General features: G+C 49.4%; 2 protein-coding genes across 4 annotated transcripts in view; one reads left to right on the forward strand and one right to left on the reverse strand.

Moving 5' to 3' along the window:
- The window catches only part of OPRL1 (opioid related nociceptin receptor 1), a 47510-nt gene extending 44543 nt beyond the window's left edge, over nt 1–2967 (forward strand). For both annotated transcript variants that reach the window (XM_048963362.1, XM_048963363.1), the window contains one exon: nt 85–2967. In XM_048963362.1, the coding sequence (XP_048819319.1) occupies nt 85–608 (524 nt within the window). In that variant the 3' untranslated portion in view covers nt 609–2967. The remainder of the gene's footprint in view (nt 1–84) is intronic.
- Nucleotides 2968–10767: 7800 nt separating this feature from the next.
- On the reverse strand, nt 10768–17869 carry NPBWR2 (neuropeptides B and W receptor 2). Of its 2 annotated transcripts, XM_048963366.1 has the most exons (3): nt 13880–17869; nt 13394–13600; nt 10768–12891 (listed from the first exon to the last, which is right to left on the reverse strand). In XM_048963366.1, the coding sequence occupies exon 3, from the start codon at nt 12481–12483 to the stop codon at nt 11485–11487; it is 999 nt and encodes a 332-aa protein (XP_048819323.1). In that variant the 5' UTR covers nt 12484–12891; nt 13394–13600; nt 13880–17869; the 3' UTR covers nt 10768–11484. The 2 variants fall into 2 exon arrangements, with proteins under 2 accessions (XP_048819323.1, XP_048819322.1); XM_048963365.1 differs by lacking the exon at nt 13880–17869 and having other exon boundaries at nt 13394–13826.
- Between the last annotated feature and the right edge of the window lie 1304 nt (nt 17870–19173).

The following is a 19173-nucleotide window of genomic DNA, read 5'->3' on the forward strand; positions in this document are numbered from 1 at the left end:
CTTTAATGAAATGGAATGTGAAGGTCCTTCTGTTCCTGATATGGGCTTACCGATCTTCTTCTGCTTCTTACTTTTTCCTTGCAGAAATCGATTGTCTAATTAAACTCCCTTCGCCCGTGGATTACTGGGATCCAGTGTTTGGCATCTGCGTTTTTCTCTTCTCCTTTATGATCCCTGTGCTGATCATCACCATTTGCTACAGTCTCATGATCAGACGCCTCAAGAACGTCCGTGTCCTCTCGGGCTCCAAGGAGAAGGACCGGAACCTGAGGCGCATCACCCGCATGGTGCTGGTGGTGGTGGCCGTCTTCATCATCTGCTGGACTCCCATCCAGATCTTCGTGCTGGTCCAGTGCCTGGGTGCCAAGGCTGAAAGCGAGCTCGAGCTGGCCATCTCCTGCTTCTGCACAGCGCTGGGCTATGCCAACAGCAGCCTGAACCCTGTGCTATATGCCTTCCTAGATGAGAACTTCAAGGCTTGCTTCAAGAAGTTCTGCTTCCCTACTGCCTTCAGAACGGAGCTCCAGATGTCCAACAGGATGTGCAGCATTGCCAAGGATGTGGCTTATGCCTGCAAGAACTCAGAGGGGACTAACAATCCGGCCTGACTAGGCATGGAAATCCCCATGGTGGCTGTCGCCCAGCAGAGTCCAACCACTCCCACGTCAGAGCTAACTCAGATAACGGCCCTTTAGCAGGACCTCAAAACTGAGAAACCAAGGAAGCAATTTTGGGAGTTGGGAAAACTGGACGCTGCAAGAGCATGCAAAAGAGCTGATTCAATGCATTTTTAGTTCCGACGTGCCCTGCACTATGGAGCACATTTGAAATCGGCCTTTTGATTCCTGTGAAACCCTGGTGGCTTGCAAGGCTATCGAGAATTTGGGAATTAAGGGTTTGAAACAGGCATTGCTCCTGCATCTTACGCTTCTGCTGCTGGGAGACAGACAAAATGCAGACTATTCCATTTCTTTTTCCTCCCCGAGTTGTTTCAGATCCTCGGCTCTTGTACCTCTCTGGGCACTCGTGCATGGGTTTATTCCTGCAGCACCACTCTGAAATTAGACTTTGCTGAAGACAAAGTGGGCAACAGCCGTCAGACAAAACCCAAGATCATCTCCAGGATGAGTCATCACGAGGGGAAGGATGCGGGGAGGGAGAGGAGGGAGAAGAGCTGGCAGAAAGGGAAATTCAAGCTGCCGGGAGCTGGCGAGCTCTGCAGAAAATCCTCCACCTGAGAGGGGAGAGGAGGAGGAAAAGATGGATGAAATGAACACAAATCCTTGTTTACATGCTGCTATTGTTTGTGGGGTTTTTTTTTTTTTTTTTTTTTTTTTTTTAGCATTATCTTCCCATTGTAATAATGGACAGAATGTCTGTATATACACATATGCGTCTCTATATTGCTATGATACAGCTATAGTGTAAGATGTTTGTCTTGCCAAGCATGCCTTGGTGATCTTCCTCAGTGAGAGGAGGAAGGAATGAAGCGGATGGAGTGGCCTATGAACACATGTACCTGTGTACAGGGGGAAGCCATTTCAGAGAGCCCTGCAGCTCCTCCAGAAGGCACGGATGTTTCTGGTAGGAAGAGCAGCTTAGAGCCGCCCCATCTGCTCCGTGCGTGCAAAAGATGACTTACCTATTTATCTTGGCAGAGTGACATCACTGATGCTGAGAGCTTTGGGAAATGCTGCTGAGGTGCCCCACCTTCTACCAACCTGACTGATTTTCTTTATTTTTCCCCTCTTCCGGACCTTCGTGTAAAATGAAATGCTCTGCTATTTCATTTGCTCATGCAAGTGTTCCCAGAGAGTTTGGCCACTGAGTGCCCTCTGCAGGGACAGTGGGCCTGTGTTCTTCCTGAAGCACTGTGGCCACAGGAAAATTTGGGAAGGAAAGCAGTAGCCCTTGCTTGGAGATGGCCGGCTGCGGTGGCAGCCAAACTGTACAGACTTCACGTGAATGTAGTTCTTGTGCTCTGGTCTATGAGATGCTGTATTTTTAATGTATCACTTTACCACTATTTTAATGCTATCACGTTCTTTATATATGCTGTTTAAAAAAGAAAAGAAAAAAATATCTGATGTTATATTTCTATGTAGAGTATTTCCCTTACAGTTGGGCTTAAAATATAGACACAGTCTCAGCATCCCCTGTGTAGGACCCAGGTCCCTTGTAAACTCTGCAAGCTGGGACCATTCTCATAGTTTATACTGGGAATCTGGAGGGGGATATAAGGGAGAACTTTACAAGTAGCACTTCCCCTGAGTAGCTGCAGGAGAGGAGGAGGTCTGGGCACTGTAAGCACTTTGTGATGGATGTTTATCCCCAGGCACTCACCAGGAAATCTCATACAGCCCTAGGCACGCCATGGGGACAGTAACAAAGCAAGCTTGATGAGCTGTTGTGCTCATGGATGCAACGATGGTGTTGGTCACTGGCAGCGTGGGGTCTTCTGAGCCACACGATGTGGGGTGTTGGGTATGAGTAGGGATGTGGCTGCTGGGCTTTCCTTGCAGTGCCATGAGCCAGAGCAGAGCCACGCTCCCTTTGTAGCTCCTGGTTGTGTTTTTAAACAGATTTATGTCCTCTGAAAGTGTTTGGCACTTTTTATAAGGATTTTGTTATAATGACTATGCTGCAACAATCTCACATAATCGAGTAACCAATAAATGTGTGTTTACTGAGCTTTTGGGTAATTCTGTGGCCCTTGCAGTGGATGTGTATAGGCATTCTGTTCGTGCTCGGTGGAGTTATAAGAAGAGCAACAAAAGCTGGAAGCAAAAGCTTTATTGTACTGTGCCTACGGAATTAAAGGCTTGTGCTCAGCTGCCCAGCTGAAGTGCAGGCTCTTTAATTCTCCTCTAAAATGGTCGTGTTGGTATGATTTTACAATTACTGCTGTGTAAGTGACAATTTCCTTGGTGGCTACTTGTGTGCTTCAATAAAGGAAAATAAAACCCCCGTGCTTGGAATGATGTGCAATCTGAAAGACGTGGCTGCGTGGGTCAGCAGCTGTTGGATGGGACGCTCGCAGGAGGGCTTGTGTTTCCACATGAAACCCCTGCTGAGTGCATGCAGCTCCACCAAAGCATCCAGTCCCGTTTTCCTGAGCTCACTGGGACTTCTGTTGTGCTGACTTGGTCTGGAGGCGGCCTGCATGCAGAAGAAGTGAGAAAACGGGTGATGGAGAGGAGTGTGAGTTCCTGCAGCTTCTGGGTCCCATCCCGCAGGGCTGCAGGGCTGGGCATGGTCCTGCAGAGCACTGAGTTACCGGCCTGCTTTGAAAACAAAGCCTAAGCAATCTCCCATAGCCAGAAAAGATTGATCATCCTGTGCGATGTGCAATAAAGGAAGCATCTTCTCTCTGCATGGAGATCGATATTCCTACCCAGACAGGGGAATATCAGCAGAGCTTTCTTTATTAGCAGTGGTGATTTTAGTTTATTTTATTTTCCAGGAGGAAAAAAAAAAAAAAAAAAAGAGAAAGAAAATTGATGAGGAAAAATAAAAAAAGAAATCTCTATTGCTCCTCTAGTCCAGTTAATTGTAAGTACCCAGGGGTGAGTTCTTATGGCAAAGCTATAAAATAAGCTGCTTTATTCAGTACTGTGGAATTCATTAATGCTCTGAGTGCTGTCCCTGCTGCTGGCTGCTGGAGGGGCTCAGGAGGGACGAGCTGAGCTGTGCCCTGCCATGCTCCTGGCTTTTAGGATGCTCTGTTTCGTAGGGATGCTTCGCTCAATGGGGCCGTGCCCCTTCACCTCCCCCTGCTCGGGCTGTTCTGCCCTCAGCTTTCCTCTGTGGTGAGGTTTTATGCCACAAAGGGGATGAGTTATCTTCTCCTGTGCCACAGATCAGAGGTCCTCTGGTTCAGGTGAGTTTCCAGCTGAAATCACCCTTCTGATGCCCACTGCCCTTTGGAACCGCAACACCTTCCACCACCTGCAGCTCCAGCCCCAATAAAGACGTTATCTAATGCTGACAAGTCGCCAGGGCTATTTTTACAAGGTGTTTTTTTGTGAGGAGCTAGACTGTAAATATGTCTGCTTTTTTTTTTTTTCCCTTTCCCAAAGGCAGATTTGTTAACTCCTTCAGGAGCTGCAACTGTGCTCTGCTCCTTCTGCGCATCCCTCAGGTACTGCTGCTGGGGAGCAGCTTTGCATGGGCCTTGGTGCTCCTACCCTGCTCTGCTTTGCAGGGGCTGGGTGCTCTGCATGGCTACGTCCTCCCCAGCGAAGGGGATTTGCAGGAGCAGCCCTTAGTGCCTGCTGAACGAGCAGCCTGGCAGCAAAGCAGAAAAACTCCGCTTTGCTTTCCCACTCATTTCCCTCTGCTTCCTTTCAGCTATTTTGGTGGGTACTGATGTACGAACCGAATTCCCCCAGCAAAGGAGAACCTCCTTTTGACAGATCTGGAGGGGTACGCAGCCCTGCTCGTGCATTCCCGGCCGTGTTTCCATGTGAATACGTGGGCAGAGCTTTGCTGCTGTGACTTTGCAGAACCGGCGGTGCATGCTGGCACTCGGCGCTGCGGAGCTCGTTGTGTTCATTGTGTGAATCACATCCCCGAGTTCCACCCCCTGTGGTTGGGATAAGGGAGAGGAAGGGAACGGAGGACCTGAGGCTCCAGCACCAACCACTGCCCCTAATTCGTGGTGCTGGGTGAAGAACTGAGATATAAGAAGTCAGAGCATGGTGATGACAGTTTGTGTTTGGCATCGGATTTTGGGGGTGGGAGGTGATGCTCCTGCTGAGCTGATGCACACCCGTTTGGGGTGGCTGCCTGCTCCTGCCCTCCTGCCCCTGTAGGCTTGCTCAAAGCATGTCATAACAGATGTGTTAAGGCTGTAACTCGTTCTGAAAGAAGGAATTCCAGGATTTTTCAGAGCACTGAGAAGATGTGCAGAGGGACGGGGATGAGGGAGCTTTAGATGAAAGAGCCTCACAGCTCCTTTTGCTCCCTTCTGTCCCCTGAAGCCTGGATAAACTGCCTGACAGAATGAACTGACCAGTAAATGGAGAAACACGGTGATGTATCTTGGCAACAACAATACTAATCAGCCACGTAAACTACCTTTGCTCTCCCTCCCTTAATGCAGTGCAATCCCAGCTGTGTGCAGCAGAGCAGTGATGTGGCTCTGTACCCTGGGACACCCTGTTACCTGCTTCCCCTGCCTGACTCTGTGAGCTGCTGCTGCCATGTATGCAAGGTTTCTGCTTCAGCAATCCAGAAGCTCCCTTCATGCTCCCTGGAGTAGGAAGTGCACAAAGATACTCCAAAGCTGGCTGGGTTCATCTTCCCTGCTGGAGAACATCTGTTCAGCTCCCTGGATATTTGCTTCTGCTGGAAGCAAAACTGCTGCTCCACGCTGGTGCTGCTTGGATTGTTTCTGAGCAATCTGCAGGTTGGATCACCTGTAGCTCCATGCAGCACAGCGTCACACACATCCTTGCTCCTTGCTCCTGCTTTACTCCCCACTCCATGCACCCTGCTGCAGTGTATAGGTGCTGGGTGGGAATTTCTACCTGCACAGACCACGTTAGCACCTATTTCTGGGAGCAATCCTATGCACCCAGCCCACTTTTGCAGCAAAGATGCTCACAATCCAGCACAGAGACTGCAGCTCCTGTGCAGATTTCAGTATCTCCTTTGCTCTTTCTCTTCCAGGCTGCAGCCAGGCAGGATGCTCAGAAGCCCAGAGCAGCACAGGCCCTGCCAAACAGCAAACAGCAGGTTTTCCCCATGGTGAAGGATGAATTTGCAAGAAACCAAACAGGAAGCTTAATTTATTTTTTTTTCCTCCCCAAGTAAACCATTGGTAGAATGAGCACATTCCTGTTATTTTTTTTTCTTGCATCCATTCAGCTTTCTCCTGGCAACAGAGAGGGGACCAGGCAAAGTTGGCTCCAGCCCTATCCACTCTGTAAACACGGATTTTTGTGTGTTTTCAGTTTGCCATGTGCAGTGAGTGCCCTGAAAATACCACGCTGCACTGATTTACTCAGTGATGAAGAATGAACACACAAGCAATGCAGTCAGTGGGTAACCAAGATTAATGGATTTTCAGCTTACTTCCCTCTCCCCCCATGTGAAACAAATCCAGTGTTGTGATTTGGCTACACAATGTTTATCCAATTTTAGGTGCTAATAGCAGCCTCTCTGTGTGCACAGGTCATTTGCTCACATAGCTCAGACTTCCCCTCATTTCAGCATTGCAAGCTCTTACTTTGCTCAACTGCAGAGAAAATTCCTGGAGATAATCACTTGCCTCCAGGGATAGAGTGCAAAAAAAGCAGAACATGAAGCCAACCTCTGGCCCTGGCTCTGCCCCTGCTGCCTGCATTCCTGTGGCTGTGGAGAGCTGGGGGTGGAAATCCGAGCAGGGTTCTCTGCCCACAATTTGCTTTGGCATCAGCACTGGGGTTTGGCTTGAGAGTGCTTGGCTGGAAAACTGCCTCTTGTCTCCTGGTTACGTGTTAGGGATGGATGTGAGCTGCCCAACCACACCATCTCTGCCACGGGACGTGGCCATCAGCTCCTGGGGAGCAGCGTGCCCAGCACAGCCCCATTTCTCCAGCACACAGCTCAGAGAAATGTAATTACACCGTGTCCTTCGCATTGATGTGCAGCAGCAGCAGGCTGAGTCTCATGGGAGGTTCTTCATTGCACTGAAAGCTGACTTTATTAATTACCAGCCTCTGATCTCATTTGAGGGCTGAGTTTATGAAATGGTGTCCTTATTTCTCCACGTTCCTCGTTCGTCTCTCTTATCGAGTTGTGTCCAGTGGATGCTGGGGCCTTTAGAAACTCCTGGGCTCTCCTGTGATGGAGCTGTGCAGGCCAAGGCAATGCGGTGGAATTGCTCTGAAGTCCTGGGGAAAGAGAGAGAAAGAAATCTCCTGTCAAGAAAACGGACAACGGGGAAAGCTGCCTGGTTTTGCTCCTGGATTGCAGCTCACAGTGCCCTTCCTGGGATGTTCCTTCCCCCATGCAGGAGGCGATGGAAGCACCCAGAGGTGCTAAGGGCACACTGGGGTGGATTCCCAGAGCTGTGCTCAGCCCTGGGCGCAGCTCAGTTCTGCTTGTGAACAGCTTCTCAACCTGCCTCTATGCAGTGAGGCCAGGTTTTGCCTTTAGGCACTTACAGGAGTGCCTGTTTTTCCATCTAGACATCAAATATTATTTTATTTTAAAAGGGAAAATAGCCACTAAACAGTACTTGAAGCCTCAGGCTAGTGCCTAATTCCACTTGATGAGCTTTGTTAGATAATTGTAATACTTTTCTGAGAGAAAATAGAGCAATTGAGGCTTGTAATTAAAAGCTATTCAGACAGCTTTGATCTTCCTCTCTGCATCTCTACTTACGAAAAGCAAATGCCAGTGAGAAACACACGAAAATATTTACTGTCACTGCACTTGGTGATTTGCTTTAAACCAACTCCCTTCCAGCACAAGGGAGCTGGGGAAACAGAGCAGTGCAACCTGTGGCTTTTTGGGGCTTTCTTTGGGAAGCTCTGTGTTTCAGAGGACGCCTGGCCTCCCACCACTCCATGAGAGCAGCACTGCTGTAGCTGTGGTCCCATGGCCCAAACTGGTTCTCAGGTGCCCTTCAGACTCACCACGTGAGCCCAGCCTGGATCATTAAGGCTGGAAAAGACTACTAGGATCAGTTAGTGCAAACATCAACCCATCCCCACCATGCCCAGTAACCACAAACCTCAGTGCCCTTCACCCCTGAAGCCCTGCAGGCATCACCCTGGGCTTGTGCAGAGCAGGGCAGCTCACGGGATCCTGCACTCGCAGTGGGAGCACAGTGGCTGGTGGCATAGCAACCCCACTCATCATCATCCCAGATGACACCCAGGGGCTCCCACAACCTATAGGTGACAAGGCAAGGGCTAAGAATAAGTCAGGACGTACAGAAAAGGGACTAATTATCTTCCTGAGATGGCTTGAAAAATGTCATCTAGAAGCGCTTCTGTTTCGTATCTTCTCTCTCCCAAGTTTTCTCCCATCTGTTTCCCATTTCTTTCCTTTGATTATTTTTTTTTCCTCATCTAAATGTCCTTCTGAAAGCGGAGCCTCCATTCCTCACTGGAGCATTATGTCATTTCTCACTCAATGTTGTGACCAGCAGCAGGAGGCTGTGCCAATACCGGGGGATTACGGCTCCGTGTGGGAACAAGCTGCAGCACAACTCAACCAAGGACAATTGACCGAAACAAACACAATTTCTTGCTGCAGCACAAAGACTTAAAAAGCAATAGCAATTTCTGATCCCTTCTCTTTCTCTCAGCTGCCTGCATTTAATCCCTATGGTGGGAACTTGAGCCCTGCATGAGCCCTAATTCCTGTCTTGAAGGTGGGAAATGACCCCCTCTCCCTCTCCCAAGGATGATGAAGGGAGCAACTGGGGGAATCAGACTCATTAAGGTTGGAAAAGACTACTAAGATTGAGTCCAACCATCAACAGATCACCATCCATGCCCACTAAACCACATCACTCAGTGCCACGAAGGAAGGCGATGTCCTGATCTTGCTCCCAGATAGGGGACAGGTAGGAGCAAGCCAAAAGCCCCCAGCTCTGCATAGGCAGGGAGCTGTGGGGTTTCCCAGCATCTTTGCATTTATTAAGGCATCCCAGAAGGAAGATCACCTGCTTTGGTTGCAGAGTTGGGCTGCTTTCCCCACTCAATACATGATCACTTAGGGGGGAAGGTGGGAAAGGAGAGATAAGGGAGGGACGGAGCCCCATGCAACCCTGAGAAACCTTGGAAGGGATCTTGGGTAGCAAGAATGCTAGCAGAGGGTTCTTTAGGTGACTTGCTAAGGGTAATTATTTCCCTGCTTCCAGCCTTGAAGATGCAGCTGGTCCGGTCTGCAATAAAACCAACCAGAGACTCAAGCAGGCGTTCAAGTTTTTACTTTAGGGGTGAAATTTGTGCCGAGAGCGGGCGAGCTGCCAGCAGCCGGGCTCTGCGTGCTCACCCCGAGCGTTCAGCATCTCTCAACTGCGCGGCCGAGCGGCGCTTCGAGATGCGGACCTGCGAACCGAGTGCCGCTCAGCGCTTGCAGCACCGGGCAGCAGCAGCAGCAGGCAGAGCAGCGGGCAGCCCCCTCCTGCACCCCCTCAACAGAGCGAAGAGGAGCTGAGCCTCCTCTTGCCTTGAAGCGGTTTAGACTCCACAAGGCTCTGCTGCCTTTGCCGCGGATGTAACGCTAATAACCGTCAGAGTTGCACCCAGCGAGGCGATTTGTGCGCAGCGCGTGTCGGTTCGGGAGGTTTTCCCACCCGGGTGCCCGTCGCCAGCAGATGGCAGCCGTGCTGAAGCGGTTGGTGTCTGTGCCAACCCTCCGTCCTCAGCTCTTCTGGGCTGCTCCGGGGGTCCGGCAATACGTCTGCACGCCCGTCCTGCCCTGGGAAGGTGGGTCAGGACCGCAGCTCCCAGCTTTCCTTCCTAAATCAGCCATTAGTCTCACGCCCCAACCTGCCACATCTCGCCCCTCCTCGAGTCATGCAGTGCTTCCTGGGAGCAGCAGCACCTTCCAGCCACAGCTGATTGCCTCCCAGTTCCTCCTTTTGTCACTGAGGCTTGCTAAGCAAGCAGTCCCCCATTGCCCCCCATCCTCCCCTGCCAACCACACGTTGTCATTTCTGATTTGGACAAACCTTTGTGTTTTCTGGTAAAGGAGGGGGGGCAAAGGCACAAGGTGCAGCTAACAAGAAATAGATTTGAGCCATGAAACTTGGCTCCTGAGCTTTGTGGGCAATAGGTCACCAGGTCTAAGGCTGGGAAGAGAAGGCAATACGAATGACCTTGTATAAGAAATCTCTTTCACTTTTCTAAAGGGGAAAAAAAAAAAAAATTAGAATAGGAAAGAAAGAAATGGCCTTCATGCTGTATTGAAGGCTTCTGATTTTGGTGTCAGGGAATGGATGGGCCTGATTTGCCCCAAATGGCCTCACCTGGAACCCCTGCCCTGCTTCTCCAGGAGCCTGTTATGCTGCTGAAGGAAAGCTCTGCTTCTAAATTGCCTCTTGGATGGTGCTTGAGCTCATGTTGCTGCTCCATTTTGTGGATGGACATCAGACCCGTGCTCCAGGTAAATCACCTTCTGGGTAGGCTCTGGTGTGTGTGTATTATGGCTTGGTTTAGGCTCTCTTTGGTTTGTTCTGTGTTTTCCTGACAAGGTGTGGGCAGATAAAAGCTCAGCTTGGTGCTTGTAAGTTTGGGGAGGGCAGAGAGGGACCTTAAGCGGGGTCATAGAATCATAGAATGGCCTTGGGTTGAAAAGTATCACAATGTTCATCTGGTTTTGACTCCTTCATCCCTTCCTTCCCACAAAGGTGGGACTTCTGGGGGTACTGCATTCATACTGCTTGTGCACTGAGCCCTGCTCTGCTGTGTAGGTGAGCAGCGGAGGTGAGGTTCCTCCATAGCTGTTAAAGCTGGAAGGTGTGTGCCCATCCCACAGCCCCCAGGGAGGTATAGAGGATGGGGATGCAACAAGTTCATGTATCTCTCCTGGCTCTTAGTGTACAGCTTTTGGTCTCCAGATGCTTCACCACAAGCCCTGGTTCTGTGAAGCACTTTGCTTTATTATTTATCTGTTGAAGGTGCACCCATGTCTACCTGCTGACAGCCTTGTGACTTCCAAAGCACCTCAGTTGTTACCAAGTGATGATGTTGTCTTTTACAGTAGAGAAAGCACAATATGTGTAGCAGTGACGTGGGACAAATAGCACAAGGTTTCTGCAGTGAAAGAAGGACCAGGCTGTCTTTATTTTTCCCCGTGAAGTTTATTTTGTCAATCACTCTTAAATAAATATATATCTGACGTTGAACAGGAATCATTAGTTAAAAATAATTTCTAGCACAAATTCCCACGGTTACCACAATATTTTTAAGGTGTGTTATTGAACAGCACTTTTAAGACACGGGTTTTTCTTTTTGGTTTAAACGTAACAGCTGTTAACAGTTCAAGAAGGAAGGAAACTGGGGTCAGAGTGGAGCTGACATCCCTCAAACAAGAGCAAAGCTGTAACACGTGTGCACACATGAAAATGGTTATTTTCCCTTTCCAAATACTCATCTTGCATCCTCTGTGTGGTTGATGTGTCACAAAGTGAATGCTAGCCCTGCTGCTCCTCTGAAAGTTGGTCTACAGCTTCACTGTGCTGTACAGCAGATGGCAATAAAGGACCGCTGAAGCAGAAGCAAACCTTTGCAAAAGAAGTTTTCTGTCCTTACTGCTTTGGGGTTTGATTAAAAATGAGAACATAGAAATACAGCTTTGAGAAGTTTGGGGATGCAGAGATGAAAGATGCTGGACAAATTGTGAATGATGATGTTAAACATACACTACATACAAACTAAAGAGAAGACTTGTGCATTCGTTAGCCGCCCTCTGAAGTCTGCAAAGTTTCCCTTGCAAAGCTATGGGAGGGAAGGGAGCTGCAAGCCTCCCATCCACTGTTCAAGAAGTTCTGCATTCCAGCATCTTCCGGAAGCTTTTCCGAAAGCTGTCATCCAGGAAAGCATACAAGAAAGGATTCAAGCATGAATTGGCATAGCTTAGGCTGGTGATGAAGTAGGAGATACCAATGACCATGGAGGTCTGGGGCAAGTCAGTGGTCAAAGCCACGATGGTGGCCAGGTGGAACGGGGTCCAGCAGAAGAGACACACGGCCAGGACGATGAAGACCATGATGGTGACTTTCTTTTTGGCTTTGTCCAGAGCTCTGGCATTAGAGTTCAAGTGCATGTTCCTCAGCTTGTAGAGCATCATGGTGTAGAGGATGCAGATAGTGGACACTGGAATGGCAAAGCCGAGGATGAGGGTGTAGATCCTGCTGGCCTTGAACCAAAACCTTTCAGGCTTGGGGAAATTTAGACCGCAACTCTTGATCTTCAGGTCATCTATGTATACGTTGGCAAAGATGATGAAAGGGAGAACTATGATGGTGACTAGGATCCAGATGCACAAGCTGACGATCCTGGCTGCTCGGTACGTACGGTGTGGCATCCTTTTGGACCTGACCGTAGCCAGCACTACCAGGTACCTGTCTATGCTCATCACTGTTAAGAAATAAATGCTGGAGAAGATGTTGTAGTGGTCTATGGACAAGATGACCTTGCAGAGGATTTCTCCAAAGGGCCAATAGTGGAGGAGGTGTTCAGCGATATTAATGGGCAAGACAAGTGTGAACAAGTCATCGGCTATTGCAAGGTTCAGGATGAACATGTTTGTCACAGTTTTCATCTTGGGAGCCTTGAGGATCACGTAGATGACAGCAGTGTTGCCTGTGAGCCCAACAGCACAGATGACAGAGTAAATCACAGGGAGGACAACGTAGAAATCAGCTGATTGCTCTTGGAAGGTGAAGTTGAACATCATATCGCCGTCCAGGTAGGAGCTGTTGGCTGCATTGCTGCAGGTGCCGTTCAAACTGTCCCACAGAGAGCTGTTCCCCATGCCTGCTGGTCACAGGCTGCCCTCTGGCGTCCAAGGCTTCATGAACAAAGCAAATGAGAATTGTATCCCCCTGCGCGAGTGGAACAGCTCTCAGAGCATCCCGGTGAGCCGCTGCTTTTCTCTGCTGGAGGGATGCAGTTCAGCTGTTTGCAGTGAGATTCCTCAGGGCTGGCAGCAACAAGGAGGGCAGAGGAAGCTTTGTGCCTGGGCGGCTTTCCTCCTCTCCTGGAGGATGTGAGGGATGGCTGTTTCACTTGCACAGTGCTTGCTTTTCCGTATCAGAGCAGGAGCATTGCTGTGTTTAATTAGTGCCTTTCTTTAGATTGGGGACTTCAAGCTCATTTCAGCAGCTGAGGTTGCACATACAGTGACATTTATGACGCAGCTATTCTCCTCTCCCAGGGTGCCCTAGCAGAAGAAAGAAGGGGGAAAAATAAAGTTAAAGGAGTATTTCCAAAACTAAGTTAAAGGGGCTTAACCCACATTTAAAGTAACTTTATTTCTTAACTGAGGTACGCTATGATCTCACTCACTACGAAGAGCATCTGCTTGTGGCAGCATGCAAAAGTTGGCACCGACAGACAAACCCACGAATCCCAAGTTGAAGATTAGCCAGCCAGAAAAAAAAAAGGGGGGGGGAAGCACCATGAAAGCAGATCCAGTTTAAAGTCCAGGAAAGAATCTCCCCTTCTGCTTACAGCTTTCTGGCTGCTACCGCCTGACCTACGCTCCCAAAAATTCCTCTGCAAGGAAGGGAACAGAAAACCCCCGACCCCCTGTGCAGATCAAAGATTTGACAACCGTTCCCCGGGCTGTGCAGTGAGAATTGCCTTGCTCTGCTTGCAGTTTGTCGCTCGGCCATAGGGTGAGCAGGAACAGCATGGGGACAGAGGGCTGCGGTGTCCCTTACCTGGTGTGCAGCTCTGCTGCTCCTCCGGCACCGCTGCTCCGTGTAGCTCAGCCTTGGCTCGCCGATCCCAGCTGGAGGAGGGTCCCCGGGATGCTGACGTTACCCATCTTTGAGATCATAGCAACATGGTGGCCGTGTGTGCATGGCACGGCTGAGCAATTAGCACTCCTTCCCATCGGGGGGAAGAAAAGTTCTGCGTGTGCTGGGCTGTTTAAATAGGAAATGAGGCAGATGCTGGTGAGCAGCTGGTGCAGCAGGGCTGCTCTCTTCAGGAATGAGGTGCACAGGCAGCACCCAGGGCTGTCAGGCTGTGGCTGTTTGAGCAGGGGATGTGTGAAGCGGCAGAGGGGGGGAGCTGGAATATCCCAATAGGGAGCACTGGCTGTTTTTAACAAGGAAAGATGCACAGATGTGTGAGGGTGGGAGGGAGTGGGAGGAGGGCACGCAACATTATGGAGCTGGTAATGAAAAAATAAACAGCCATACCTTGCCAGAGCGCTGCTGCTTCCAGCTGAGCTCCTGGTCCAGCTTTTGGAAACACAGCTTAATCTTGGGATGTGCTTGGGGAGGCGCAGAAGTGCTGTGAAGAAACCCACCCCAGGTCGAATAACGAAGTCATCAACAGCATATGATCACTTTTATTTTCCTGTGAACGTAGGAAGGAAGCCAAAGGTCATCCTCATTCTCCTTTCGTCTTTTAAATGCAGCTTCCAGCTGGAGGCTGCCTGACCTTTGATTTAATAGCAGAGGAGGCATCCATCCATCAGCACTCTGCTGCCAATGTGCAGCACCAAGTGGGTCAGCGTGTTGGAATGAGCCAAGCTGTTAAGAGCTGTGTTTGATTTTGCCCCTTTTCTGGGGATGTTTGGCCTTTTCTAGCAAGGTTCCTGTGCATTAGTAATGGGCTGGGAATCAAATACTTTGAAGTGTCTTCTTGAGGGCCATGGGTAGAACTGGCTTTTCAGCAGTCACTCCTTTTTTTCCAGGCCTGGAGCACAACTCTTGTTGGTATTTTCTGTATCCCTACCAAAATCTGGTCAGTTGCTAGACCTCAGCAAAATGAAACAAAGTGAAGATCGCCCGAGGAATATCCATAGCAATTATAAGAATGTTATTTCATCAGAAAATAGACTCCTCCAGAGCTGCCCTCTTTGTTTTGGGGGGAAAATTGGAACCGTTTGTGAGTTGTTGTAGGGGAAGCTGGGTTTGATAGGGCTGCAGTGGGAAGGCATTGGTTTAGGAATCATTGTTCTTTGTCAAGAATACATTGAACAATAAATGAGGAAAAAAAGGAACAAAAAAATGGGGAGAATAAAATGCTAGATCTGTTGTTCACAGTGAGAGATTATCTGGGAGAAAAAGTGTAATTGCGTGGATGGGAACATGAGGCTGTCAGAAACTTGCCCAGATCTGAACTCAGCATGTGTGAGCAGATCTGGGTGAGATACACAGCACTACTGCAGGTGTAACTGATCTGCAGGTGAGACTGTCACCATGGAAATGTTACCTGCTGGCTGTGAGGCTGCTTGGAAGGATCCTGGGGTGGATTTTGGCATCCACTGGAGGAGCAGAGCTTCTCGTGAGCCTGGTCCCAGTTCCTGCACCTTGCCATTGTGATGCAATGTGTGCCTATCAGAGAGCATCTTCTGGGTCTCACTGGTGTTAAGGCAGGTTTTATTTCCAACCCTTTGTGAAACGTTCTCTCTCTGGATGGAGATGAGAGGGAGCCCCATCACTGCTGGGAGATAAAGGGAAGCAAAGGAGCTGACACAGTTCTGGCAGCGCCAGTGGTTCTTCTTTCTGGGTGGGACTTTTTTTGTTTCCACACTAATTCCCAGAAAAGAGGCTGGCAGGCTGAACCAACTTTTCAAAGCAAAATCTGTACCACACATCTCATGTGTGTGTTACCTGGCTGCTGCCTTTAGAGCTGCTGCTTTCAGAGTGGGTGGTGAGGGTGTCCCTCACACGCAGTGATCCCGGAGGGGAAAGGCTGAAGGACTTTCCTCCTTTATTTCAAATTGTGCTGTAGGGTGATGCAGAGAGCTGTGAGGACAAGGGGTATTCTTGCCTGCTGCTGTTGAAAGGTGGAAGTATTATGATCGTGATCTATTCCCCAGCTCAAAAGTTGTAAAAATGTTTGCACTGAAGGCTTCAATGGGAAGATTTTCTGTTCTCCAGCACAAGGAACACCTGATGTCCTTTCTTTCACTCCCCGGACTGTTCCCCTGGGATTGGCTTTCATGTTGCTTTGGCTGTGTGCCTGGGTGCTGCTATCTGTGGGGTGCACTCCCAAGGGAAGGGTGCAGGGGCTGCATGCATGGCGTTTGTTCTCAGGACCCGCAGTGAGAACAGCATCCTGCGTGCTTTGGTTGGGATGTGCTTGATTAAAGCTTTGTCGGAGATGAGAGGGTGACTAAGAATCTCATCTTGTTCTCTAGCATGAGGAGGGGGCTTTTGTTTCTTTTATATCCCCAAGACAAATGCGCTGACCATGCTTTCTCTGAGCTCTGTTTTTAAACAGATTTGCACTAAAATTCACTGATTCATTATGGAGAACGATTGCAAACATGCAGTGGCATGAAACCCTGAGAATCAGGCACTGGTTAACTCACTGTTAAGGCCACAAGTGGCATCTTCCCTCTGAGCCATTTGGACACATCCTTGTGCAGACAGCCCCATCACCAGCACGGTGCAATAGGGACAAAGTTTCTATCCCCAGCAAATATGCGTGGTGCAGATGGGCTTTGCCTCTTGAAACTCATGTTTGCTCCATACAGCTTGAGTCAACTGTGCAAAGGCAGGCAGTATTTTAGGGAGGGGGAAATCCCCTGTGTTGTGAAATCAATGCTGCTTTGTTGCTTCCATAAAGCTATGTACTGCTGACTGCAGGCATAGGCCATCCATCACTTTGGGGCTGTGATGCTTGGCTGCGGCAGCACCCACAGCTCTGGGCACAAGCAGGGCTGAAGCCTTCTTTGCTTTTGGAGAACACAGCAAATAATCTGTGAGATTGTTCTCCCATTGATGGCAGTGTGAGTGATATTGTCCAAGCCTCCTGCAGCCCCTCAGCAAGGAAACCTGGGGGGAAGATGAGGTGGAACTTTTGTTGCATGCTCAACATGCCCTGCGGGTCTCTGAGGCCACTAGAGAAGTGTTGTGGCTGGGTCCAGCCTGATAAAACAGCTCTGCTTCACTCTTCAAAGGGATTAGCAGGGAGAGGATCCTGTTTCATTGGGCTTCTGCTGCTTTCAAAGAGTCAAGTTCATCTCAAGGACATGGATGTGCAATCAATACTTTGCTCACCAAAACAAAATGTTCTCTGCTGACTGCCTTGAGGTCACTGGTTATTAGGGTGATTTATTTGAATGAGTTGTTCTTACTTTTCAAAAGGTGGTGCAGCACTGTGGGTTAACATTCAACATTGGTTGTGTCAAGTGATCTCTAAGTGGTGGTTTCTGGCAAGAAAAGGCAGTGCCATGTTATTTACTGCGGGGCAACATTAGCTGTGTTGTAGCCCCTGCCTTAGAGCTGCTTTTGAGCTGCATAGATCCCTGTCTGGGTGGGTGCTCATGGGGCTTGGCCATTTCCCCCAGTAATCTCCTGCTCCTTGAGCTGGTGGGCGTTGGGGTGAGCTGGAAAAAGGAAACCTGAGCTTATTGTCACTCCTGTTCTGCTCTTTGTCATGAGCCAGGGTATCTGCAGCAGCTTCCCAACCTTTCCAGGCTGGCTTAGGGGAAGGATAGCACCTTTGGGAGCCAGGAGAAGGGTGCTGGTTTTACTGGGTAGGGGATGGAGCAGAGCTTTCCGTTGGGAAATGGGTGAACTGTTCATAAAAAGGTGTCTCTGAATGGCAATAGCAATTGTGATGGATTCAGCAGTCTCCCGCTCATCCAGCCTGCTGCAAGCTGAGGGGAAGCGAAGTTAAAAAGCAGGTGCTTAAAGAAAAAAAAAATAATAATAATAACAGTAATGAGTCCTCTAAGTGGCCTGCTCTTGTCAGGTGAGGGATGTATCAATAACTGCCCCATTGCTGTCTCTGCAGGGGAGCGATTAAGATAAATGCTGTGCGATTTATTCCTCAGAGCGGCTCTGATGGGAATAAAGGCGGCGGGCGCGGGCAGCACCGCGGACAGCTCCGCTCCCTGCCGGGGCGCTGCGGAGCTGCGGCGCCGTGCGGTCAATTAACGGAGCTCCGGCGCCCGAGCCTCGCCAACGAGGACCTGCGGCTGGTCTTGCTGCAATTTATACCAGTATTTAAAGGATAGAATGCGAGAGAGCTGCTTGAAACCGCTCAATTGTCAGCTCTTCCTCTGGTTTTAGCCAGAGAGATCAAAATGATAAAATCAAAATGATTCTTCTTCTTGGATCGTTCGTCGTCAAGGATGCTTCTATTCTCCAACGCTTTGTCCTGCTTTTCTCTGGGGCTGGAAGTTGTACTTGGAGTTTCTGACCCGAGTCTGCCCAGAACAGAGCCCGCTGTGGGTAGGAAGGCTTTGAGAAGAGGGGGGGAGGGAGGGCACGGCACCCACTCTTCTCCATGCAACTCATCTCTGTGGGGTCTGGGGGTTCAGGGGTGTTGGGGAGCAGCCAGGGCTCCCCTTGTCACGATGCTGTTGCCATGAACGTGTGGTAAGGGCTTCCCAGTGGGGAAGGTGCATCTCCTGTTTTTCTCTAAGCCTTTTGGGAGTTGAGAGAAGGCAGTGCTTGACTCGGGATGCCAGAGCCCTACTGGCTTCAGTGCAGCACTGGGACTCTGATGTCACTGAGTGCACTGCTGGTGGCTGCAGCCCTCGGAAAGAGCAGGGAGCGTCACCTGTGAGTGAGCTGTTCTCTGGGCTTTGAGATTTTGCTGTTCCCTGTCTCAGGTTTCTTTGATCTGCAAGCTGAATCATGGTTTCATTTAATCCAACTTCAGGTCCCATGCCCATGAGAGAAAAACAACAACAAAAGCAGACATGCTGTGTTGCAGTACCGCAGGATGCAGTTAGTTCCTTGCATTTGTAGTCATTTTGGGATGCTGTTTACAGTTGAACTTGTCCACAAGCACTGAGGTGAGCTGGGGTATGTTTTCCTGCTGGTTACTAAGGCACATATGCATGGCAGAGCTAATGGGAGACTCTCCAGCAGAGTTATAAGGGAGAATACTCCAAAAGGATTAGTGTAAAGGATAATTAAGAGTAAGTTATCTTCTCTGATAGGTGGAAAAGCAGCGGGTATAAGTCAGCAGACAGAGATCTGCTGCTCTGCTAAGCCCTACCCAGAATGGGGTGTGCAGGACACACGTGCTGTGCAGAAGTTCTACTTTGTCAGTTGCTGTTAAGCTGGCAATTGACTCCTAACAGCCCTTGGTGCCCCGTGCTGCTTTCAGGTGATAGGAATTTACTTCTTGAGTTTTTTGTAACAGAAGCATTGCTTTCTGAAAAGTTTGTTTCTAATGCTGCATTCCCTTTGAAAACTCCTTGTGACTGCACACAGCATTGCAGCAGTGTTAATGCATCCACAGAAGAGCAGCACAGAGCCCTTCGGCGATGTTTGGCTGTGTGCAATACATTCCAATATCTCTAAGCAACAGCTAAATGTGTCACTTTGTCTGCTTAAGTAGCAGAGCTCATCTGGCCTAAAAGCCCAATCATCGGAGGCTTATGGAGTGCAAATTGCTGCCGAATGAATTTGCTGCTTTGTTCGCTCCAGTTCCCCCTCCCTGCCTGTGTTGTGACAGTGAAATGACTCATCTCCATGTTAATATCATGTTTTAGAAAAAAATGTTTTAATACTTTGTA

The sequence above is a fragment of the Lagopus muta genome, chromosome 16 (genome assembly GCF_023343835.1).
Source record: "Lagopus muta isolate bLagMut1 chromosome 16, bLagMut1 primary, whole genome shotgun sequence".
Taxonomy (NCBI): domain Eukaryota; kingdom Metazoa; phylum Chordata; class Aves; order Galliformes; family Phasianidae; genus Lagopus; species Lagopus muta.

What these genes read in the sequence shown, in the direction of transcription:
- NPBWR2 (XM_048963366.1), bottom strand. Translation starts at nt 12,483, where the DNA reads ATGGGGAACAGCTCTCTGTGGGACAGTTTGAACGGCACCTGCAGCAAT.